Source organism: Bos taurus, chromosome 15, assembly GCF_002263795.3.
Source record: "Bos taurus isolate L1 Dominette 01449 registration number 42190680 breed Hereford chromosome 15, ARS-UCD2.0, whole genome shotgun sequence".
In the NCBI taxonomy this organism is placed as follows: Eukaryota; Metazoa; Chordata; class Mammalia; order Artiodactyla; family Bovidae; genus Bos; species Bos taurus.
Window position 1 is genome coordinate 51,655,591 of NC_037342.1, and position 24,844 is coordinate 51,680,434.

The following is a 24,844-nucleotide window of genomic DNA, read 5'->3' on the forward strand; positions in this document are numbered from 1 at the left end:
ACTGCCCGAGTCCCTACCTGCAAGACGTCACCCAGCACCTCACCCTTCTCCTGGGGTGGGTTCTCCCGCAGCTGGGCCAAGTGTTCTTCCAGCTGTGAAAGCTTTCCCTGAAGGATTTCGTTCTTCTCTTCAAGGCATTTCTGGAAGTAAATGAGAGCCCCAGGTTAACAGAAATCAAAGAGGCACCAGCTTGCCACACAAGCCCTTGTGAGCATCAATATTATTATCCCATTACCTTGTTACCAAGATCTCCTCTGGCCCCGACCTAGGAGCAAACTGGCAGAAACGAATGGAGACCTGACTTACCAGCCCCAGTCCCAGGGCTAAATTAAGTTGGGTGACTTGCTCATTTCTTCTCCAAGGATGAGTTTACTTGAGATTTCCTCACTGTATACCCTTCCTCGGTCATGTCTTGGCTCTCAGAGCATCCAAACACTCAGCAGCTTAAAATACCCTGTCTGAACACCAACAGCAGCAGTAGCCACAGCACCCCTGATCCCCTGCCCCCCTTCACCCCACTGTTCACTACGCAACTACAATGGGCCAGGGCCTGTCTTAATCCACCCAACAGATCCAGAGGTAGCAACTACCATCCCTACTGTTTTTACAGAGTAAGAATCCAAAGCTGACGAGTTAAGTGCCTTGTCCGGGGGCTACATGGTTACTAATACGTGGCAGAGCTGCGTTCTTAATAGCAACAATAATCTCAGCAACTTCACCTCGTACCAGACAATGTGTGTTCAGTGCTCTATATGCATTATCCTACAACAGACAATAAGGTAGCTACTAATTCTTTTTCCCATTTTAGGGAAAAGACGCTTAGAAAGAAGTAACTTGTCCAAGAGCCACACCTGTAAACAGCAGAGACAGGATATACAGGTATACTGAACCGAAGCCCATTACAGCACACTATTAAACCTTGAAGAGTAGTTAGCATAATTCCCAAAGGTCCCATAGTGAAAAGTGAAGTCGCTCAGTCATGTTCGACTCTTTGTGACCCCATGGACTATAGCCTACCAGGCTCCTCCATCCATGGGATTTTCCAGGCAAGAATACTGGAGTGGGTTGCCATTTCCTTCTCCGGACCCAGGGACTGAACCCGGTCTCCTGCACTGGAGGCAGACGCTTTACCATCTGAGCCACCAGGGAAGTCCAAAGGTCCCACAGAGGTAAACGACATTCAGCTTTGGGCATGTGGTCAAGGCCGCGGCCCTGACTTCCCACAGCAGAGGGCTACCTTGTCCTGCAGGGCTGTGCCGAGCTCCTTGTCCAGATGCGCCTGCTTCTGCATCCACTCCTGAGTGGCCCTGCTGTGCTCTTCTGTCAGTTCGTTGAGGGCCCCCTGGAGCTGCTGCAGGTGACTGGCAAACTCCCGCAGCTGAGACAGACAAGAGGGAACCCCCGTCACACAGGGTCAAAACTGCCAGAACCACTGCTGTCTGCCTGTTGAGCGCAGGACTACTAATCAAAATTTACGGCCACCAGCCAGTCCGTCCCTGGCAGTAGCCAATTAAGGAATGAGGACACTCTCCTCAATCCTCTGGGGGAATTGTACAGACCAACTCAGCTGCACCAGGCTTCCAGGTGTGGACCAGAAACCCCAACTCTCACCTTAAAGGAAAGGTCCCCATTCTCCTCAGAAAGCTGGTTAATTCTGCGATCCATCTGGCTCTTCTCTGTCTTCAGGTCCTGGCACTGCTTCAGAGTTTCATGCAGCCGCACAGTGAGGCTGCGAGAGAGGGGGCCAGTGAGGAAAGAGCACATGGCCGCTGTGCCGGGCGCAGAAGGACAGCAGGAGAACCGTACCTCTCGTTCTTGCCACGCAGCTCCTCCAGCTCCCTGGGCTCCAGCGGACTGGCCGCCTGCTTCTCGTTGAGCTGAGTGAGGCGGTCAATGCGCTGCTGCATCATGGCTATCTGCGCATCTGCCCCGGAGGAGAGGAGAGGACTCAACCCAGGATGAGGGGAGGAGCGAGGAGGGAGGAGGGAGGGGGCAGCTGGTCCGGGGAAAGAAGGAGGGGGGCACGGATAGCACCAGCTTCCACGGGTCAGCCAGTGGGCCCAGGGAGGAGCTCGGCTCCCGGGCCAGCAGAGGAGACAACACAGAAGGCAGAAGGGCCACACCTCAGACAAGCCCAGCACCTTCCCAGATGAAAATCCTGAATGCTGCCCGTCCACACACATCCGCCAGCGAGCCAGGTACCTACCCTTCTCGGTGAGGAGCTTGCGGTTCTCAGCCAACTCCAGCTCCAGCTCGTCTCGATTGTTTCTCTCATCTGCAAGCTGCTTCTTTAACCGCCTCATCTGGAACTGTGGGGTCTGCAAGATGTCACCCATGGGGGAGGCTGGAGAACCTGAGAGGAAGCTGCGGAAGGAGATGGCCCAGATGCCATGGTCAGAGCCCAAGACTTGAGGGTGGAAGCAACCAAAGCTGCGGGTGGGGGTCAGGGGGCTCTGTGGGTATGCGCACGGGGGCGAGGCCCAAATACCTGGGTTCTGCCTGCAGTGCTACCTCGTGCTTTATGACGTGACCTAGAGAAAGCTCCTCTTCTTTCTTCAAGTCTTAATTTCTCTATGCCTCCCCACCCCCCACAGCTGCAAAAGGAGGGCATTCTCTTTGCCTTTACAGAACTGCACTAAGGGAATTTAGCCTAGTCTTCAAGAAAGCAAGAAATCCCATAAACAAGGACCAGTCTTTGACAGGCCTTTTGCCCAGGACAGATCCCAACCAAGTCCCCCACTGATCCTGACATAGGGGAGGACGTCACAGGTCTGTAAGATACTCCAAGCTCTCTGATGACTCAGGGGCTGGTCAACAGTTTGGCCCCTTGGAGGCAGGGATCCGAGCGCTGGGTGTCGAGGGCCTCCCATCCTGGGAGAAGAGGCACAGCACATACTTGTTCCCGCTGGAAGAGGCAACTTTCTGTAGCTCTAGGAAGTGAACCTCCCTCTTGGCCTGGTGGCTGGGTGGAGAGAGCTCTTCAGAGATGGTGCTGGAACGAGGGGAAGGGACAGGAGCTGGAGTGGAAGGAGCAGACAAGCCACAGAGAGGTCAGTAAGAGGTGGACAGATTTGCATCTTTATGCTATTTGAGAACTTGCCTTAGTGGGGATGAATCCAGACACTTATATGTCAGCTGCAGAAGAAGGCTGGGCAGAGCTTGAAGCCTGGGGTCTGGGTTATCCAGCAGTCAGTGCCCTAAGCCAATGTACAGGGCTTCCCTGCCCAGACTCTGTACTCAAGAGACCGGACCAAGTGCTCACGCTTTTCCCCTCAAGCCAACCCTGAGCAGACTCCTCTCAGTCCCAGTGGCCTCTCAAGTCAGAGCCAGCAGCCTCCTCACTGAAACCCTCATTCTGAAATCGTGCACTGCCAGCATGACTTCTTTCTCAAAATCTCCTCTTTTCTTGGCTCTCATGGCGACCTTCACAAGGCCCTCCTGCCTCTAACACCCGGGCTCCCTCTCCCGCACCCGCTCCTTCCTCTCCCACCCACCTGCCCACCAAGCCCCAGAGTTCTGATGGGGCCTGCATGCTCTGCCCACAGTGCCCAAGGCCTCAGTGGCCATCCATATACCAACGTGCAAGCCCACAGCCTGGCCCAGAGCCCTCTCCTGCATTCTACACCCACATCTACAACATCTCCACCTGAAGTTGCTCACGGGGAACCTGAACACAAGGAATACCAAATCCAGGGGCTGGGTGAATGTGCCGAGACCTGCCACCAGACACCTGTCGTCGTTAGATGGCTCTTCCCAACAGGCAGCACTCTCACTCTTGACTGTACTTCCAGCAAGATGCCTGGTAGATTCAATACCTCCCTGTTCTAGCACTTTTTTCTCATCATATATTCTGGTTTATGTATCTGCCTTCCCACCTAGAACACGAACAATATGTAAGGAATAACAGTCTTCTAAAACTGTGTACTTCCAGCTTGTAAGTCAAGAGTAATGACTGTTTAAACAATAAAAAACAAAACAAGATGTACATGTGGGTAGTGGGGTAAACCAGGAGAACTGACAGCAGACATGATCACTTACAAATGTCCTGCTGAGCTGCTGCCAGGCACAAGGAGGAGCTCTGTGGAAACTGGGATGAAGGCAACATGGCCAGAAGTCATGTCACTCCATGTTCCACACGTTTCCTAAGCACCTACTCAGCGCCCTGTGTGGGGACAAACCCCCAGAACTTCCCGACAACTCAGGATCCTAGCAGTCCCCAGCTCAGAAAAGACGGGATCGTCAGGAATGGCCCCTACTTACCTTTCTGCAAGAAGCTCTCCAAGTCTTCATTTAGGTTTAGCCCATCCTCATGGTCCAGCACGAATTTGAGAATGACGGCTAACTCAGCCTGGGCCACAGACAGAGAAAGAGCATCACTGAGGTGTTCGGGAGGCCTGCAGGGATGGAGGGCACCATCCTGGAGGTGCCCTAAGAGTCTGCTGGAACCCATCCCTGCCCTCAGAGCCCCATGGTCCAGTCCGGAATGTCCCACCAAAGACATTCCACTCTACTCGTCCCCAGCCCCTCATTTCCCCCAAAGATGCACCCAGGATCAGACAGAAGTCCAACCTGACTTCACTCCTGACCATGAGATGAGAATAGGTAAGCAAAGCAACCCAGTCAGAAAGCTTTTACACAGAACTCTGTTGGCCCCTCCCAGCTGGCCCTTACTGCTGTTCTCTGTCTGAGTGAAAACACCTTTGGGGCTCATGCAGGGCTTAACCACCAGCTCAGCTGTAAAATCTTGCCTTCGCTGTCTGAATTCCAAAGCTACAGAGTTGATCTGACTTCTCTGGCCATTTTCCTTATTTCTTTAGAATTTCTTTCTACCTGGTCTATGATCAGCTTAAAGCAGAGAAAACGTTAAAGGAAGGAAGGAGCCACTTGTTCCGCCCACAGCATTACAACCCCGACCTGTGACAAGCCACGAGCTAAGTGAGTACGAAAGGGGGTGAACTCAACACTTCCACCACTACGTGCAAGGCCGCAGCTCTCCGGACACCGCCCTGCCAGTCCCTGACATGGCCCGCTGGCATCCCAGCTGCTGCTGCTCTAAACAAAGCACAGCTGCTCACGCAGGAAGCAAGGACAACATCAGGACTGCACGGCAGGTAGTTCCTTCTCTAATGAAGCAGATGCACCAACTCCCCTTCACTTAGGGACCATGCAGAGGAGGGAAGAGGGGCAACCGCTCTGAGCTAGATTGTCACGATAGATAAAGACGCCCTCACTGATCCGTCCTACTAGAGGAAAGGAGGGTGAAATGGAGTGACAGTCTGTGTAAAACACCCACTTAAACATTCAGAAGCACACACAAGAAGGAAAAATAGTTTCTATGTATTATCCAAACATAGTTCACGTACAGGTACAGTTAAACACATGTACGTGAAAAGGGCCTGGACGTATATTCTTTAAAAGTCCGCAGTTACTGCTGAGAATGCCATTACCAGCAACTGTTATTTCCTTCTTTGTGCTTCTCGGTATTTTCCAGACTTTCTATACTGAATGGCTGTTACTACTATAACATAATGTTTAAAAAGAACAATGCATGTTGTTTAGAGAAAAACAACTGGCACGGGGTGAAACATGAGCAAGCAAGCCTGCTCGGTGGGATGGACGCGCAGGGCTCACCTGAATCTTGTATTCAAACTGCTCCCAGTCCCTGAGACTCCTGGAGCTCATGGAGGAGTGGTACAGCAGCAGCATGGCCACCTAGGAGCAAGCAGGAGGGGCTGCTGAGCAGGGCTGCCTCTCTGCTCAGGCCCCAACCCCTGCCCTGTTCTGGGGACTCCGAGCTCTCCCAGAATTCAGCAGCCTCAGGCCACTGCCCTTAACTGTATCAGGAAACACTTTTCTTCTTTTTAAAAAAATTATTTATTTAATTGGGGGCTAATTACAATACTGTGGTGGTTTTTGCCATACGTTGACATGAATCAGCCACAGGTGTACCTGTGTCACCCGTCCTGAACCCCCTCCCACCTCTCTCCCCACCCCATCCCTCTTGATCGAGGATTCAGTGCTCACTGTGCAAAAAGCCAGGAGCCAGAATCCCTGCACTCATGGAACCCAGGGTATGACACCTAAGGCATCCTTCATACGACAGCACCCAGAAACAGAAGGGGAGTGAACTGGATTGAGCTAAAAAGAAAAATATGACAATAGCCGGCTAAGGCCTGACTCTTGACAGCTGTCCACAGAGGCCACAGTAATGGTCCAGTAAACCTCTTGGTCATTAGGATGGGCTAAAATCCTTGACTGAATCAAGCCTCAGCTAGGTGGCTGCCTAGACCTACCACCAACCTCCACAAGGCTCAGAAATTAAGCCCCCACCACTTGTGGGTTGAGAGAAGGCCCCCCCGCAGGCCCCTCTGGTGCCACCCTCTCACCCCCATCAGGTTCGTTTTCCACAGGTACCTTCGCTAGCTCCAGCTCTGAGCCCTCCATCACCTTCTGCACTGACACCAAGCATTCTGCAGAAGAGGGATGTTTTCGGTTTTCTGTAATGACAATAATATAGAAAACAAGGTGAATTTCCTAGAACCATCCCTGAGATAATCAGAACACCTCGCAGTCAGAGGAACAGAACGGCTGGTGGGGCCAGGAGACGACACGCACATTTCCACCTGAAGTTAATTCTATCCTGGGCTAGTCCAAGGACTACAGGGACAGTTCAAGGAGAAAACAGGCTGGGAATTCACAGCAGATTTGGGGCCTGACATAGCACTCACCCACCCACACACGAACTCCCCCTCAGCACCACAGAGGAAGGAGCCCAGATTCTAGGTCACTGTAGAGTCTCCTTCCAACTGAGGGTGCAGAGGAAGCCTGCCTGCAGCTGAGTCAGACCAGGGTTGGGGGGGATACCTGCTTCTTATGCTGCCAGGGGGGCTGGGCTCAATTACTAATACCCTGCTTTATCTTAATCCATCATCACCTTTCTGATAAGCCTCTTGAGTTGGGGATGGCAGAGAGCGTCTGGATCAAAGGTGAGAACTGTGTCCACAGCCTTATGGGGGAGGGGCTGACAAGCACTGCGCTGGAAGCTCTGACTGCCCGTGTGCTCAGCTGTTCAGGTGCACCTGACTCTTTCTGACCCTGTGGACTGTAGCCCGCAGGTTCTTCTGTACATGGGATTCTGCAGGCGAGAATACTGGAGTGGTTGCTATGCATTCCTCCAGGGGATCTTCCCAATGCAGGGATCAAACCTGCATCTCTTATGTCTCACTGCATTGGCAGGGAGTTTCTTTACTGCTAGCACCACCTGGGAAGCCCACTAGAAGCTTTGCATGTATCTTTATTTACTCTGCACGTCAATCTTAAGAGCAATTATTAATCATCTTCATTTTATAGACAGGGAACCCACGTCTAGAAAGGTCACACAAACAGTAGAACAGAAGGGCAAGCTCTCACTCTTGCCCTGCCTGTGCCCCTATACCTATCACTTACGCAATTAATTTAGGGTTACCATGGCAAACTGTTCTCCCAGCAAGGGGAAGAAGGTAACATGGATCTTTCTGTCTCCTTGCAGTGGAAGGAATGGGAACCCAAGGTAATGAGTCCCCAGAATCAACCCCCTGCTCTACCTGGATCCCAGACTCATACTCTGGGACTGTAGTGATACTCTCCCCCAACTGGTGCAGGCCAGACTCAGAGAAGCCACCCTGGCCATACTCATCTCGGTGGCACACAGTGGGCGGCCTCAAGCCTCTGCCCCTCCCGACACCTGAGACCTGGTTCTTCTGGCTGCCCGAGCCCCAGGAAGCAGCTCCTTCCCAGCCAGGAAGAAAGGTGCTTACTCTGCAGAAAACTGCACACAAACTCCAGTCTCTCCGGCACCGGCCGCTGCAGGATTTGCTGCCCCTCATCAGTGCCAAGGCTAGAAAAAGAACAAGTGTTAGAACCAGAGTACTTGGCCAGCCTTCCCTCCTGGCTACTGCATCACCTACCACCTTCCCATCCCTTCAGGCTGGGTCTCTGTTGGATCTGATGGAGAGCCAGGCCAGGCGCTGGAAGCAGGGGAGAAGACACCATTTACCCAGAAGGAACTGTGTGGTGGCTGAGAAGTGGGGACTTGAGGCCTGAGGCCCTCCTGGAAAAGACGGCACTCTGCCACCCCATTTGTGAATATGGAAAAGCTCTGTGGGAAGCAGGCCGAGAAGTGATGGAGGAGCACAGATGGAGGGGAAGTTGGGGTCAATAGTCCGGAAGGACTCAGTGTAAAAGGTCAGGACGCCTAGGAACACGTGACAAGAGGACAAGTGCGGGCGCACTATGTGTGCGGCTAGAGTGAGAGGACTATGGAAACAGGAAATCAGATCCAAGAACTGACAGAGCAGATGGGAACAAGGCTCTCAAGTGGCCCGGCAAAGTTCAACACTCACGAGGCTGAAGGCTGAGGTGGCCTCTGAGGGGCCAGGCCAAGGGACGATCACTCTTGATCTGTGACCTTCGCGACGCTGGTTTAAGTGGAAAGGCGAGCGAAGTGTGAAGAGCAAGGACGGCAGGGAGCAGCAGGGGGCGCTCTCATACAGGCCTGGCCCCAGCCCTTTTGGCTAAATGCAGTTTCATTTTCAGAAGTGACTACCCTCATTTAGAAGTTAGAAAGCTGACTTTTCAATCGAGGCTACAGATGAAGATACTGATTAAAAGGCCTCCTGTTATTCAGATCCCACATCTCCAGGTTTCAATCAACTTTCCAGAGGGCAGGGCAGACTTGAGAATCCCCCTGCAAAGCACAGAAGCATCCCAGCCAAGACTGGGAGTTACTCTGTCCAGCTCCAGAGTGATTACAAAGGCTTCTTCCAACGGAAGCCCCACAAGCAGCACTCTGGGTAGCTGGTCTGTGATTAGGGACACCTACAAATTCCTTCAGAGATGCTAATCTCCTCAGACTCCCAAAAGAGCCATCCTCCCTACCCACCCACATTGTGGAATGTTGTGACTCTTTCTTTGCCTCATCACAGAGTAGTAATTTACCTAAGTGTATTCCATTTGATAAAAAAAATAAACATGGTACTTCGGTTAAATGTTTGAGAAATACTGGGTTAAACCCAACTGAACATTTTCTAAAGAAGAAGGCATAATACGCATTATTTCCTAAACATATCTGACCACAAAACCCATTTTTTTTACCACTGAGCCCCTGATATAGCACAGTTGCAAGGAACATGCTTTGGAGAACGCTGGTCCTGGGGAAACACAGCCCATCCTTTAAGAAGACTGCATTCAAGTCTCATCTCTGGCAGGAAGCCAAACAGAACCACTGCTAGTCATGTCTCCCCCTCCTTCTCAGGCATTCCTACAACACTCACAGACCCATGCACATCATTTATAAGTGACCACTCTGTGTGAGCTGAAAGGTAGGAATACAGCAGGTGCTGAGTACATATGGGCTGACTGACCGATGAGGAATGCTTTTAACTGGGATGAGCAGAGATCAACATCAGTAAGGCAAATATCAGGGCTTTAAGTTTTCTGGGAAAATGCCTCCACTGAACTTTGATTTGCAGATATCAAAGAGATGGGATAGCCTATTTCGTTCAGGCTATTCACACACAGTCCATTCTGAAGGAGATCAGCCCTGGGATTTCTTTGGAAGGAATGATGCTAAAGCTGAAACTACAGTACTTTGGCCACCTCATGCGAAGAGTTAACTCATTGGAAGACTCTGATGCTGGGAGGGATTGAGGGCAGGAGGAAAAGGGGACGACAGAGGATGAGATGGCTGGATGGCATCACTGACTCGATGGACGTGAATCTCAGTGAACTCCGGGAGTTGGTGATGGACAGGGAGGCCTGGCGTGCTGCAATTCATGGGGTTACAAAGAGTCGGACACGACTGAGCGACTGAACTGAACTGAATTCACACACAGAAAAATGGAGAAACTTGTCAGACGCATTGACTCTAATGAATTTTCTGAGAGAGAAAGCCAAGTGGCCAAGGAACAAGCATTTGTTCAATTCCCACAGATTCTATCCGCTGCCAACCTAGCCCTCCTCCGCTGTCTTTCCCTGATAACCAGCTGTCTGATTTCTGTTAGCAACAGTAGGAGCATCACAAACGAATCAGCCAGAACACATTCACCAATAACGTTTTCCCATAGAAAGTTGGTCAGCATTGCCCAGTATCTGTGATCAGGGTTAACCTGGGATTTCAGTAGCACTTCCATCCAACACACACACTCACTCTCTCCCCACTGCTACTCTTCTCCCCACCTGTCTCTTCTAATCTAAAGCTCAGGCAGCACCTTAGAAAATAACTTGGAAAATGGGCATCTTGAAATTTTGACCTGCCTTATGCAAATTTCCCACTGGGTTATAAACTTACAGTGGCTAAACCAAGGATATACATCCGTACCCCTGGACACATCTACTGCTTTTGTCATCAGGCAAGGAAATTTATCTCCTCAAAAGCAAAAGCTTGATCCATCCATGCTGCACACTAGTATCTGTTACAAGTCATACCTGGCTGTCTCTCCTTTGGTGATGTTAAAATTAAATTGTAGGTTAGTTACTGCCAGCCTAATGGTTTTACTGGCCATTGATGTTAGTTGCCTAGATCTACTGCTTTCATTAGGGTTTGCAAAATGGTTACTAGTTACATTATGAGTTACAAAATGCTGACTTACAGGTGGTGCACAACTCCATCTATGAAGTATCCTTGAAAAAAAATCTTAAGCTAATTAAATTTAGATCTAATTACCAGTTTATAGGCAACAAGGGGAAGAACAAGTTACGAAGTACCATGATGATGCAATTAACAAAGGTCAGAATTTAGGAAAGTCTACAAGATCAAAAAAAAAAAAAAACAAAACAGAGTGGGGTGTACAGGTAGAAATAAGCAAGACACAAGACTGGAGGGAAGAAATGGGCCCCTGATGAAAGCTCTGAATACCCAAACTGAAGTTTTTAGATTTCAACCTCTTGGCAATGAAGAGTTGCTGAGATCCATGAGCTGTTGAGCACACAGTTTTGAAAGCAGGATGGAGGAAGGTCTTGAGATCACACTACAGGGATACCCAGGACTAAGAATAGGTTAGAGAAGAATGAAGTCATGAGAGTCTGGTATCCAGAGGCAGAGGAAGGGATGTGAGAAATCTCCTGAAAGGACAAACTGAGAAGATGGTGACATTAGAAATCAGTGCCCAGGTAAGGGGAGAATTCAAAATGATGCTGAAATGTCCTGTGTCTGGGTAACCGGGAAAAAAAATGGTGTCCAGGAATTCCCTGGCAGTCCAGTGATCAGGGCTCAGCACTTTCACTACCAGGGCCCAGATTCTATCCCTGATCAGGACACTAAGATCCCACAATCCATGCGGTGCAACCAAAAGAAAAGAAAATGGCAGTGTCTGTACCAAAATAAGAAATACAGTGGCTTCCTTCACTAAGGCAAGTGGGCCAGTCAGAGCCAAAGGGACCTTTAAGAAATCATATTAGACATCTCATTATCAATATAAATCTCAAAAGATTAAAAAACCAAAAAAACCCACTCTAGCAAACACATCTGTCGTGGGGGCACTCAGCCCCACTAGAATATCAACTATATGTTCATTCACTCATTTTCACCTAACAAACATTAATTAAAACTAATCACTGCAGTCCTAAGTTAGGTGTAGAGGACCTGAAGATGAATTAGACCCAGACCCTGCCTTTGACAAGTTCAGTTCTACCTTGTTTCCCTGTCAATGAGCTGCTGCCTATAAATGCAGCCAACCTGCTTCACAGAGATGCTGAATTCCAGTTCCCCCATTCTGTGTGTGGATACAACGCATACAGGTGTGTGCGTGCTCAGTCGCTCAGTCGTGTCTGACTCTTGCGATCCCACGGACTATAGCCCGCCAGGCTCCTGTCTCCATGGCATTTCCCAGGCAAGAATACTGGAGTGGGTTGCCATTTCTTCCTCCAGGAGATGTTCTTGGCCCAGGGATCGAACCTGTGTTTCCTGCATTGCAGATTATCACTGAGCCACATAGGACGCCTCAACACTTCAGATCTTGGTCTGGGGGACTCAGCATCTATTGTGCTTTCCTTTAAACTGGGAAAGTCGGTCCTCTCCACTGTCCCCCCAATTCCTTACATCATGGTTTGCCTGTACTTTTGCCCATAGCACAAAGAAGTAAAAGGTCAGTCAGTCTGCCCTTCATAATTCCTTAAAGTTGAGGGTACAGGGAACAAGATGAACCATATGAGCTTTAAAAAGATAAATATAGGTTATGGCTTGACCCATCTTTGCTGGGTTCCAGAAAGGTGAGGCAAGAGAAGGAGGGCCCACTCCACTCATTTCGCAGATAATTGTGAAGTTCAAAGGAAATGTGCTAAAGACACAGATCTAAAACGAAGAGGCCTAAACTGAGATCCTGGCTACATGACAAGCAGCTTACCAAATGCTAACTGACCTCAGAGAATAAGTTAAATGAGGTAGGTGAAAACCCCAGAAATGCGCTAATGGGTTAGAAAGGCATAAATCTGTGCAGTGCTAACACGTTAAAAGATTTTTAGGTCCTGCTTCTTTCTCTCAAGTTTATGAGCTTCCCCTTTCTTCTTTCTGGCCCCAAAGGTTGCAAAGAGGGTTTGTGAGGTAAGGATGATCTTGTGAGATAAGGAGGGCTGTAGAAGACTCTTGTTGAGACAAGAGGACAGGGAATGCCAGGGCAGGCTCCCAGAGAACAGAGACGTGGCAGCTCTCCTACGAAAGAGAGAGGAAGCCTCAAGACGGGACCAGAGTGAAACCTCTCTCGTAGAGACACACAGTGACTGGAAGACGTTCCAATCCGGTGGCGCTCTCTGGCCAGCCAGGAAAGGAAACAGATGCAGTTCCCACCGCAGCCTACAGCTGCACTAGAGGCTGCAGGGAAGGCAGTGCAGACTTACATGCCGTCAATGATCCTGATGAAGACGCCGCAGTCCTGCAGCTGCAGCACAGCCTCCACCGGGTCAGCCAGGCGCAGACTGTTCACCTGCGAGGCAAAGGGAAGCACTTGGTGAAACCGTCTAGTGCAAAAAGGCCCTGGGGTTTGCTCCTTTCCCCAGGTGTTGGCAACTCTGCTTGTTCTGAGTGCCTGTGTGCGTCCTAAGTTGCTGCAGTCGTACCCAACTCTCTGCGCCCCCCTGGACTGTACCCCGCAAGGCTCCTCTGTCTATGGAATTCTCCAGGCAAGAATACCGGAGTGGGTTGCTATTCCCTTCTCCAGGAGATCTTCCCAACCCAGGGATCGAACCCGCATCTCTTATGTCTCACTGCATTGGCAGGCAGGCTCTTTCCTGCTAGTGCCCCTTCTGAGTGCCTATAGTTGCAGCTAAAGGAATGCAGGAACAGGCGATTCTAGGACTTTTAATTTCAGCAAAGGAATGTTGCTGCACCAACTCATCCACTAAAGGCCACCTGAAAACTGCTCTCAGAGTCCTTCCTTTGGCTTCTTATCCTTTGAATAAGAGCTTAAGTTCTCCTAGAATGTTCCAGCACTCGGGTGTATTTTAAATGTAATTGGGCATAAAATGGTTCTAGAAAGAATGAAAGAAACTTGTACCCCAAGAGAGGAACCTGAGGCTGGGAGTGAGGGGTAGGAAAAAGAAAGGCTTTTTTTATATAGCCCTTTGTATTTCTTGAATGTTTACAGCTCAGATGTTATATTTACAGCCCTTTGTATCTCTTGATTTTATAGCTCTTGAAATCTGAATTTTGTATCCACTTAAAGTTGATATTAAATATCAGGTATATTTTATATACTCCCACACAGATATAAAATCTCATAATAGATGCATTTTTAAATTCTTTCCAGACATGAAACTTTGGCTGAGGCAGGGAGAAACGATGGGAACACACGATAACAAAGAAAAAAGGACGGAGGAAGGAAATGCAGAGCTACAAACCCCAAAGAAAAACGTGTCAATTCAGATTCCATCACCTTTCCCATTCCTGGCCTTCAGGCAGGCATTCATCTAACTCAGTCTTTGCCGCTAGAAAGTTCACCAGCAGTCACACACAGATGAACCAGGTACACAGGGTATTCAACAAGCACGCATGGTTGACTTCTACAGGAAAACCTCATAAATTCCACTGGTACCAAGTGCAGAAGTCTGGGCTAAAGTTTACCTTTGCGATTCCTTATTAGGAAGGAAGAGTTTGCTAAGTCAGTCAATCACATATGCAAGACTGAAGGAGAAGGGAGACATATCCTGCTTTACAAGGTATTTTTAAAAACTTCAGAGTAGCAGTTATGCGCAAATGAGTACATTCTATTAAATGTACTCTTTATTTTTTTAATTGAAGTAGCTGATTGACAAAATTGTTTCACAGTGATTCAGTATTTTTGCAGATTATCCTCCATGATAGGTTATTACAAAACACTGCAAATAATTCCTTGTGCTATGCAGTATATCCTTGGTGCTTATCTATTTAGTGTAGCAGTTAATCCCATACCCCTAATTTGTCCCTCCCCCTCAAATGTGCTCTTCAACAGGCACTAGAAGAGGCTCCCAGACAAGGATTTTGAATCCAGCTGCTACATCCACTAACTTGCCAGGAACATTTGTTACCAATTTTGTTTCTTTGTGCGCCTATTTTCTCGCTTGTCAAACTTACCTACCTTAGGGGGCCAGTGTGTGTTCAAATGAAATTGTGGATGAAAGAACACATTATCAAATAAGAGGACTAAATGCAAGGCTCTGCTATGGTTAATAAAAATTAAAATAATGAAACAGATCCAGCAATACTTCTACTTCTTAGTTAAATTAGCTGACTGCACTGGAGAATCATGAGAATGAGAATGAAAAAAAAAAACAAAAAACCAGTCATCAGTTACAGAAACGATAGTACTTATTTCCATTAAATAATTTTATATTGAGAACTTCTAAATGAATCTAAATTAAAGTGGATTGAAAGTAAAAAAAAAATTTAAGTGTGGAATATAAAATAGAACCTTTCATTGGACTCTTAAAGATAATAATTTATACCACCTTTAGGGGCACAGGTGTGTGTGCGTGCGTGTGTGCATGTGTGTGTGTGCTTAATCTAATTAGAAAAGGCCCGTGTGCATTTTTAAAGATTCTGAATATTCCAAGCCACAGTCCCTTTCTATCTGTTGAAAATGAAGAGACTACAATGACTTAAGCATCCAAAAACCTATCTTCTTTTAATATCTGAACCTACATAAATACATTCAAGGGCTGTGAATGCTCATTCACTAACAAGATTGGAAAAAAATCATACCAGTTAGCTAGTTTAACTTGAGGAATCAGGATTCATCTCATATCAATTAAGCAATAACTCAGCAACAGTTTCTTTCATGGATATAAAAATATATTTCCTTCCTGTGCATTATTTTGCTCTCAAATGGGAAATCATTTAAAAGCTGAGGAAGCAGACAAGCTCCTTCATCTCTAGTCAGGATACAAAATGTGAGAGAGGGCCAAGCTCACTGAAGAACCCAGGAACTTCCTGTGAGGCTACCAGGGTCATTTACGGTTGCTGAATCTTAAAGTTCCTTATATGCCCTACAACAATTTATTCACTATAATTGCTGGGTACAGAATAATTTCAAGCCGTACTTCAATTTAAATAAAATACAGGTTTATCTTTACATTAGAAAATAAATTACTGAAAACTTGGAAAACAAAAAATTCCACTCACTCTAGTATTTTAATACCTGTACTTCTAGCATTTTGATTTCTTTCTCCTTTTTCCTAGGTCATTAAAAAAGAAACCACCAATGTGACTGTCACACGCATGCGTCTGTGTGGATGCCACTCCTCTCACTAACAAGCACCATTCCATGTTGCTACAGTGTTATAAAATCCACTTTAGCTGCCTAACGTATTTCAATTGAAAAATTGTATCTAACTATATTTTAATATATTAATGTACGTTCATTCTGATTTTTCAAAAAAAGCATACAAGTATCTGCTGTTAAATAAAACCAGTCTTTTTTGTGTCTTCTCGGTAAACTGTAGTAGTCACTATAAAACCAAGCCTAAAACCGATATAAATAAACTGATAAACTTAAAACAATGCAGCTGAAGGACCCCTAAAGACCACTTAATCAACTGAACTAGGCACACAGACACTACTCATCCAGTCTTTTCCTGGGCAAGAGAAGAAAGAGATAATGCTTCTAATACACACATAAAACACTGAAATGTAAATAAAAAATATAAATATAAAACACCCATCTTAAACTATACAACTAAAATTTGCATCTATTTCAGAAGCTGAAGATTAAGAACACACGTTTTGGACACTAAACACATTATTTCCTGTCTACAGTATCGACAGTGATTATAAAGACAGTTTTAGTAAATCCACCTTACTTGGAAATTAAACATTCATTTCCTAATTCTGTAATTTTTTCTTAAAGGTGGCTCTTTAATTAGTCTTTCTGATCAGTAGTTAGGGTGACTACTAAAATACCCTCTACCAAATAGCATGCCCAGGCAGTACTGTATGTACTTACTCATTTTATTTATTTATTTATCAGCCACTCTGTGGAGCATATTTATTTATTTATTGGTCACTCTGTGTGACGTGTTATTTACTTATTTATTTATTGGTCACTCTGTGCAGCATGCAGGACCTTAGTTCCCCAACCACAGATCAAATCCATGCCCCTGCAGTAGAAGCATGGAGTCTTAACCACTGGACTGCCAGGGAATTCCCCCAGGCAATATTTTAATATTTAAGTGTTTTTTACAGACATATCTCATATTCTCATAATAACTCCATGAGGTATTATTATTATTTCCATTTTTAAAATGAGGTGCTGAGAGGCTAAGTAACTTGTCCTGGGTCACACAGATAAGCCAGAGCAACGATTCTAACCAAGCTGGGCTGTCTGCCTCTAAGATCCTCGCATGTCATCATTACACTGTGTGCGGCTTCTGTTTCTCTGTAGCTTTAAGCTCCCAATGCTCAGCGTTATTTTGTCATTTGCCATTGTCTTAGGCAGAAGTATATGAAAAGACCTAGCAGAAGAATTTTGGTGAAGTAACCAAGGCACTAGGAGGACAATGGAAGCTGACAGAAACACAGTAAAGAAAGCAAGGAGAACCTTGCCCTGAGATTAAAGGCCTTTCAAGACCAAAGTCCCTACACGTCAACGAAATCCAGCATCAATCCTTTTACAGAAACGTGAAAGAAAAAAAAAAAAAGAAAGAAACATGCACATGGAGGGGGCAGACATGGGTTCCCGGGCTGTTTTGCAGCCACCCTTCCCTTCACTGAAAGGGAATATATACCTCAGAGAGGCCTTTTCTAAGCTATACAAGTGAAGGCATGGATCACTTGTCAGCAGCAACGTCATCAGAAATAATCAAAGTTAAATACCAAGGGGAGGGCTTCCCTAGTGGCTCAGTGGTAAAGAATCCACCTGCCAATGCAGGAGACATGGGTTTGATACCCGGTCCCAGAAGATCCCACATGTCTCGGAGTAACTAAGCCCATGCGCCACAACTACTGAGCCCACACACTGCAACAAGAGAAGCCACCACAATGAGAAGCCCACGCACCACAACTGCAGAGTAGCCGCCTCTCGTCGCAACTAGAGAAAAAGCCCTTGAAGCAATGAAGGCCCAGCACAGCCAACAGATAAATAAATAAATTTTTAAAAACTGAGGGGAACTCAGCCATAAAAAGAACAAAATAATGCCATCCGCAGCAACAAGGATGAACCTAGAGGTTCTCATACTAAATGAAGTAAGTCAGGCAGTGAAAGACAGGTACCACATGATACCATTTATATGTGGAACCTAAAAAGAGGCCACAAATGAACTTATCTACAAAACCAAAATAGAGCTACAGAGATAGAAAATAAACTTATGGTTACAAGGGGGTAAGGAATAAACTCGAAGATTAGGACTGACGAATACACACTGCTACACATAAAATAGATGATTAATAAGGACCTACTGTACAACATAGGGAGCTCTACTCAATATTCTGTAATGGACTATATGGGGGAAAAAATCTTAAAAAGAGTGGATATATGTGTAACAGATTCACTTTGCTGTACGCCTGAAAGTAACACAACATTGTAAATCAATTATACCCCAATTTAAAAAAAGCTACAGGGAAAGGCAAAAGAAAACTGTGTTTTCTTTATCTGGAGAGGAGAAGACTCTACATAGCTCTGACTCCTAGAGAACTCCTCTCTCACCTCTCCCAAGCTTCCTGGAGAAGTGTGGCTCACAAAAGCAGAGGAAGACCACTCACCCAAGTGAGGAGTGCAGCCGCCCGGGTGGCATGGAGCGTCATCTTGGTGAAACCAGACAGTCACCCCGACGCACCTGGAACCCAAGAGAAGAGTCAGGGTGGTTAATTACATCAGATATCCACGATGAAGGAAGAAAGGGGAAATGGCTTCATTTACCAGCTTCGATAAGTTACTCAGCACTTAATCTACCAAGACATCATTGCAGTTTTTAGAGAGCTCAGAGCATACATCAAAATTATTCTATATAACATACAGTGTCACAGCTGACAATAAAGAACTCTGCATTTAACGTCCACAAGCTCTACACACAATCTTTCTGTCCCTTAGAAAATACAACACTCAAAGCTGGACTTCAGCCCTACTCTTTGGGACATGGTGCCCTTAAAACGTGGAACAAACATCGTTTTTCAGACACATCTAGGTCTGAATGCTGAGTCCATGTGACCAAGCTCTTGTGACCTTGGACAAGTAGCATTAACTTCTTTTAGTCTCAGTTTCCTCACCTGCAAAAAAGGATCTGCAAAAACCTCTCCAGGTTATTTACTGTGATGCTTCAAGATAAAACAGATAAAGCAAATAGCATAGTGCCTGGCACACAGTAGGTATTCAATAAATGATCACAGTCCTTAAGCAAAAAGATTGATTTCTGGCTCTTTCTGTAGGTACCCGAAGTCTGCCTAATTAACAATAACCAAGTCTTTGGGGAAAACCATCAAATTCTGGATTTCTGTATCCCCCACACCAATATCAAAGACATGGCTCCAATGGGAGACTGCTGCTGCTGCTAAGTCACTTCAGTCGTGTCCGACTCTATGTGACCCCATAGACGGCAGCCCACCAGGCTCCCCCGTCCCTGGGATTCTCCAGGCAAACACACTGGAGTGGGTTTCCATTTCCTTCTCCAACGCATGAAAGTGAAAAGTGAAAGGGAAGTCACTCAGTCATGTCCGACTCTTCCCGACCCCATGGACAGCAGCCCACCAGGCTTCTCCATCCGTGGGATTTTCCAGGCAAGAGTACTGGAGCAGGGTGCCATGGGAGACTGGATGAAGCCAAATCCAATGCTGGTAGAGATCCCAGGGGACAGTTAATGAAAGATTAGGTACTTGTTCTGGTATTTTTACTCCCAATTTTCCTTTCCAGTGGGAATCTTCCATCTGTCTGCCAACCTGCTCAAGAGACCACACACCCGGTGACTACATATTCCCCAACATCTCTTAGCAGCTCGCATAATTCCCACAAATCTTCATGAGAGTAATCAGCCCCACCCCCACCTCTTACTGCCATGGGTGCCAAGTCTGTCAGTACTCTAGTAGAAGGAGGAACAAGAGTGGCAAGAGCCACATCACCTATAACTTTCCCCATATATCAGCATCTCCAAGCTGTGGGTTCTGTGGGACCAACACATGCTGAGTACTATCTGAATACAAGGTGCTGGGGATAAGACGCCATGCTTGTCCATAAGGAGCTCACTGTCTAATAGCGGAAAGAGATACATAAATCTGATAATCCACTACCCATCATCTCTTAGGCCTTCCTCTGCAAGTGTACTCTGCTTAATAAAACCAACCAAAAAGGTTATTTTCTTAGTCCTTACATATGCTCATCCTGTGCTGGAAGCTACATGGGAAATGGGAGACAAAGACATGGTCCCTGCTTTGAGGGGCTTACAGAGGAAGTAAAATTAAACATAGAAGCGCACTAAATAATAGAATAATTAAATGCCAAATATAACTAAATGCTAATTGTAATTAATTGCTTCCTGACCCTGCAAAACCCAATGTGAGTCCACCTGCCATACAAACATCACAGTTTTGGAAATGAGCCAATTCACCCAGGTTTTGGCAAAAGCAAGTGTAGTGGTTAACAAAGAGTTCTCAGGAGGGCAGAGAAGCTAAGGGGCTTATGTATTTCTCGGTTTTTGATGATGTTCACCCAGTGTGGCCCATCTATGGGCACTGACTGTCTTGCTCCCTCAACAGGATGAAGGCAGATGGCCTCAACTACTGAACTGCACAAAGTCTTTTCTGTGGTTGGTCAAAGTTATCACAAGGACCACGCTTGGCCCTTGGAGTAAAGGCAGCAATGTCCAAGTGCAAAAAAAATAAAAGTTCAGAGCTATTCAGGAACAAGGGCAATGAGGCCCTGATCACCTCCCCGTCAACCCCACTGCTGCCTCTCCAGACTCACTGTCCTTTTGATCAGGCCCAAAACAGCAGTCAGAAATTGCATTTGCAACCGGAGGTGGATCTTGCTGCCTCTGAGAGATTCCACAGCTGTGTTGCTAAAAATGACCTGACCCACCTCTTCCCTTCATCTCAGAGGCAAAACACACAACCCTTACGTCCTCCCAGGGGAGCCTGTCTAATACTGGTGTCAAGGCCAAATGCCTTCTTCTGTGCTCCCCAGGCACACGAACAGGCAGAATTCAATATTCAACATAAGGAAAGACCTTACCAGGTCAAATCCCACAGAGGGGCACTTTCTCAGAGACAGGACACTGGGGTGACAGCCTTGACAGCAGCTCATTCACTCACCTTGGGTAATGAATGACTGAAGCCAGTGGCACAGCTGGACCTCGGCAATGGGACTACAACTTTAAGCAGACCTTGGCTTGGAACCCTAGGGCTCCCAGCCAGAGCACCATCCTCCACACCCTCCCCCTGAAATCTGAGGCAGGCCCCACCCAGAAGACTGGGTGATAGTGATGGAAAAACAGATCCCCACGATTGCAGCCTGGAACCATTTCACAGAAAGGTCTGCTAAGATTCACCCCCAATTCAATCAGGCAACTCACCCCCAACCCACCCCCCAAACCCTCAATCAACAAACAAACAAAAATCTTGAGATGCAGGCCCTCTGTGGACACCTTCAGAATTCCAACCTATCTTTTTCTTTGAAAAGAAGCGCCCTCAGCAGAGAAGGCACTCTCTCTTTGCCCTGGGCTCAAAAAGGAACCAAGACACAAAAGCAGCTGCCTTATAAACCAAAGGTCTTGTATCCTCTTGACATTTTCACAACTCACATAATGTAACTTCCTCATGTCAGGATCAATCCCCACATTTAAGGTAACCCCTCTGTCTCCAGAGAAGATAAATCAGGACAAAACCTTGACACTCAAGAGACATGCAGGGACCTGGCCTGTACCCTCTCTGGGTCTTAAAGAGTTAAAACCTAGTCCTGGTTTCCTACCAGGGCTGAAGCTAATGCAAACCACCTGCTCAGATGGAAGGACCAGGACTGGAGGGTCAGGTTGCTGAGCTCTGGGGTCTGTTCTGGAAAAGCTTCAGTTTTAAGCACTGACCAAATACAGGCCAAAGGCCAGAGTTTTGAGTTGTGGCAGCACTACTCTCCTCACTCCGCCCCCCAAATTGGGTGCCAGCTCCTTCTGAGACCACTTCTTAGCCACTGACTGCCCTCATGAACACCATGATAACACCAAAGTGCCCTGTGGTCTCAGAAAGCTGCAGAACTGTACTCAGAACAGGGGCCCTTGCCTCTGCTGAATCTTCATTCTTTTAGGTGCTAACTCCCATTCCCAGACTTTTGGGACCCAAAGCCCACACAAACCCTCACCTCAAAGGTTCCAGCTGTGTGACCCACTGCTTTTCTACCATGGGTTCCGAAGGCCCACAACTCACGAGAGAAATGGCTGTCCCAACTCTGTGCCCATGCAAGATTTACCACTACTTACCTAGACAGCCTGCCTGCTTGTGACCTCCATACGTCTTTCTAAAAGGATATCCCCACATCCAGAGTGAACACCCTAATCTTGAGGGTGCTCCTTTCCTCTAACAGGAGAGGAGGCACACTCAGGCAAGCACCCAGACCTAATCTGCTGGGTTACTCCAGAGTGACCCAGCAAAGGCCAATTCATGTCACCACTGGCTCACAGGTCATAAAGAACAGGATAGGAAATATCCTGCTGGTGCAGCCCTGGCTAGGAGGAGGTAAAAAGCCCAAGAACCAGCAGCTCTAAGAGAAGCCAATGAGGGGAAAACACAGTCCTCTTCAACCCCTGAGGAGTTCTGAGCAGGTGGTCCTGTCCAACTCCAAAGAGTTTCTCTGCACTCCTGCGGTCAGGGCAAACCAGTGGTGCTGGCTGTACTCCCAAGCCCTCGAAGGGGCTCACTCTGGACTCAGGCCTCCCACTCTGCACGAAGACCAGCCCCTCTGTGTAGCCTAGAATTTGGCCCAGTGTCCCGGTGAGGAACACGCGAAGGACTGCAAGGGAAACCAAGGTTTCCCTGGTTTCTTCAAAGTGGCTTACTAGTATCTGCCCTTCCCCCTATGCTCTGTAGGGTCCACATCAGAAAGATGTGGGCACAAGGGCTGCAATCAAGAACCAGATCTGGGGCCTACAGCCCGACACTACACACACACCCCGACTCCAGCAGCTTATCAGCACCTGCCCCCACTGCTATATCAACACCCCCTGGTCTCTACCAGCGGACAAAATGAACCTTTTCACTCCCCACCGCTGTGTACACACCCAGGCCTCATTCGGGAATAGACGCTCTCCCGAGCTGTCTACAGCTCAACGTGCAGGCGCACACGCTTTCTCCCTCCGAACAAAAACACGCTGACATCTACGCGAGGGGGAAAGAAAGCGACCCTTTGCTCTAAAAGGCGCCAACTCCCGGATGTTGGCAAGCTCTGCTCCCAGCGCCTTCTGAGTGTTTATTTGCTCTCCCTCTCCTCTCCCTCCCCTTCAAGGATGGCGCAGGAAAGGGAGGTGAGGGGGGAGAGTCCACCGCACCCCCTCCTCCATGTTTGAACAAAACCCCAGAGAAACAGTGAGGGAGAAAAAGTCTCAGTGCAGGGGGGGGAAGGGGAGGGGGGCCTTACCAGACTCCCAAAGCCACACGGATCTAGAGGTTTTAATCCACCATTAGCATTTAAATCTTGAAAGGAGAGGAGGAAGTGGGGAGGGGGGGTCTAGTGGAAAGTAACCCCCCACACACAAAAGAAAAGTTGTTGGTTTTCTTCTCAGTCAGCCTAGCAGGAGCGATCTTCCTGGCTGACAGCCAGAAGTGCGTCACAGCCAGGAGTCTGCTTTCTTTAAAGGCGCAGCGAGCTTCCGCGAGCGGGGAGCAGGGCACTCTCCGCGAGGGGGGAGGGGCGGCAGTCGGGGGCCGGGAGGAGGGGTCCCCGGCGCGCCCGAGAGGGAGCTGCCGAAGCCGGCCGCAAACAAGAGCCCAGGACGCGCGGGGTGGGGGCGGCGGGGGGAGGAGCCGGCAGACAAAAATACTGAACTGCGACAGTGGCGAGCGCCAAAGCAAACTGTGGCATAAACACAACGAAACGCATCTCACAGAGGCCTGCCTGACAAACCTGATAGCCCCGGACACTCCCCCTTCGCGCTCTTAAGACGGCAGTGACAGCCCGTCCATCTCTGGCCAGCCGCTGCAGAGTAGGCCGCGGGCTGCCCCGCGGGTTAGATCAGCCCTGCCTGGAGGAGAGCAGGGCAGGGAGGAAGACCCGGGAACAGAGGCTTTAGAGAGCGCACGGGACGCAGGCCCTCGGAAACAAGGGGCGGCTTCCTGCCGGCCCCGGGGCGGGTCGCGTCTCTAAGCACACACGCCGCTCGCTCGCACACAAAGCGCCGGCCTCCGTCCGCGGGTGCCGCCTGCCCCGGGACATGGCCGCCCCGTTCCCCGAGGGAACCTCTCCAGCCCGTACCTTCTGCGTGGCTAGGCCGGGCTGCTGCGCCGCGCCCGCTCCTCCCCCTCGGCCACCCAAACCAGGTGCCCGGGCCCACGGCGGCCCTGGAGCGCGGGCCTGCGCTGTCCTGTCCGGGTGACTGCGCGCTATTGTCGGCTGCGGAATGGCCGCCAAAACCCCAGCTGTGCTGCCAGAACCTAATCCCCTGTTCCGCCGAGCACTGGTGGGGAGGGGCTGAGGGGCCGAGTCTCGGGACCTCGGGCGGCAGGCAGGAGCCCCTCAGCAGACACAGGCACTGGGACCCGTCGGCAGAGTCTGCTCCCGCCTCCCCGCCAGGGCCGAAAACAAAAGATGTCTGACGCTCATAAAACAAAACCACAGTGTTTCCACCCCCCAAACAATGACCCTCACCGATCACAAGAGAAACCCACCGGCCATCAGGAAGCCCCTCATCTTATCTGCACTTACACCACAAACATTTATTAAGCACCTACTATGCAAAAGGTACTGCTAGAGGACACTCGAGAGAGCACAGTCGTGTCCCACTCTTTGCCACCCCATGGACTGTGTAGCCCGCCAGGCTTCTCTGTCCATGGGATTTTCCAGGCAAGAATACTGGAGTGGGTTGCCATTCTCTTCTCCACAGGATCTTCTCAACCCAGGGATCAAACCTGAGTCTCCTGCATTGCACGCAGATTTTTTACCCTCCGAGCCACTAGGGAAGCCCAGAGAGCACACAAAGAAGAATTACACCAAGCATCTGTACTAAGGTAGGTTATAATTCCACAGGAGATAAGCAGTGTGACTTGAAATTATATTTCAAGACAGCATGTGCTAATTTTCACAAAAAAAGACACAAAAATCTAACCAGTCGAGAGTAGGGAAGGACTATAAAAACTAAGTGATATTTTAATCTGGCTCTTAAAACACATAGGTAGAACTTGCCCACATAGAAATGGAGAGAGAAGTAAGGAAGA

The 24,844-nt window shown here is 48.3% G+C and overlaps 1 protein-coding gene across 1 annotated transcript in view; it reads right to left on the bottom strand.

Moving 5' to 3' along the window:
• The window catches only part of NUMA1 (nuclear mitotic apparatus protein 1), a 36,188-nt gene extending 13,001 nt beyond the window's left edge, over window positions 1-23,187 (bottom strand). Inside the window, 13 exon segments of the mRNA NM_001434779.1 lie at window positions 18-140; window positions 1,238-1,378; window positions 1,612-1,729; window positions 1,807-1,924; window positions 2,207-2,364; window positions 2,897-3,017; window positions 4,261-4,348; window positions 5,632-5,712; window positions 6,415-6,497; window positions 7,797-7,876; window positions 12,871-12,956; window positions 18,203-18,276; window positions 23,052-23,187. Coding sequence (NP_001421708.1) covers window positions 18-140; window positions 1,238-1,378; window positions 1,612-1,729; window positions 1,807-1,924; window positions 2,207-2,364; window positions 2,897-3,017; window positions 4,261-4,348; window positions 5,632-5,712; window positions 6,415-6,497; window positions 7,797-7,876; window positions 12,871-12,956; window positions 18,203-18,244 — 1,239 coding nt within the window. The 5' untranslated portion in view covers window positions 18,245-18,276; window positions 23,052-23,187.
• Between the last annotated feature and the right edge of the window lie 1,657 nt (window positions 23,188-24,844).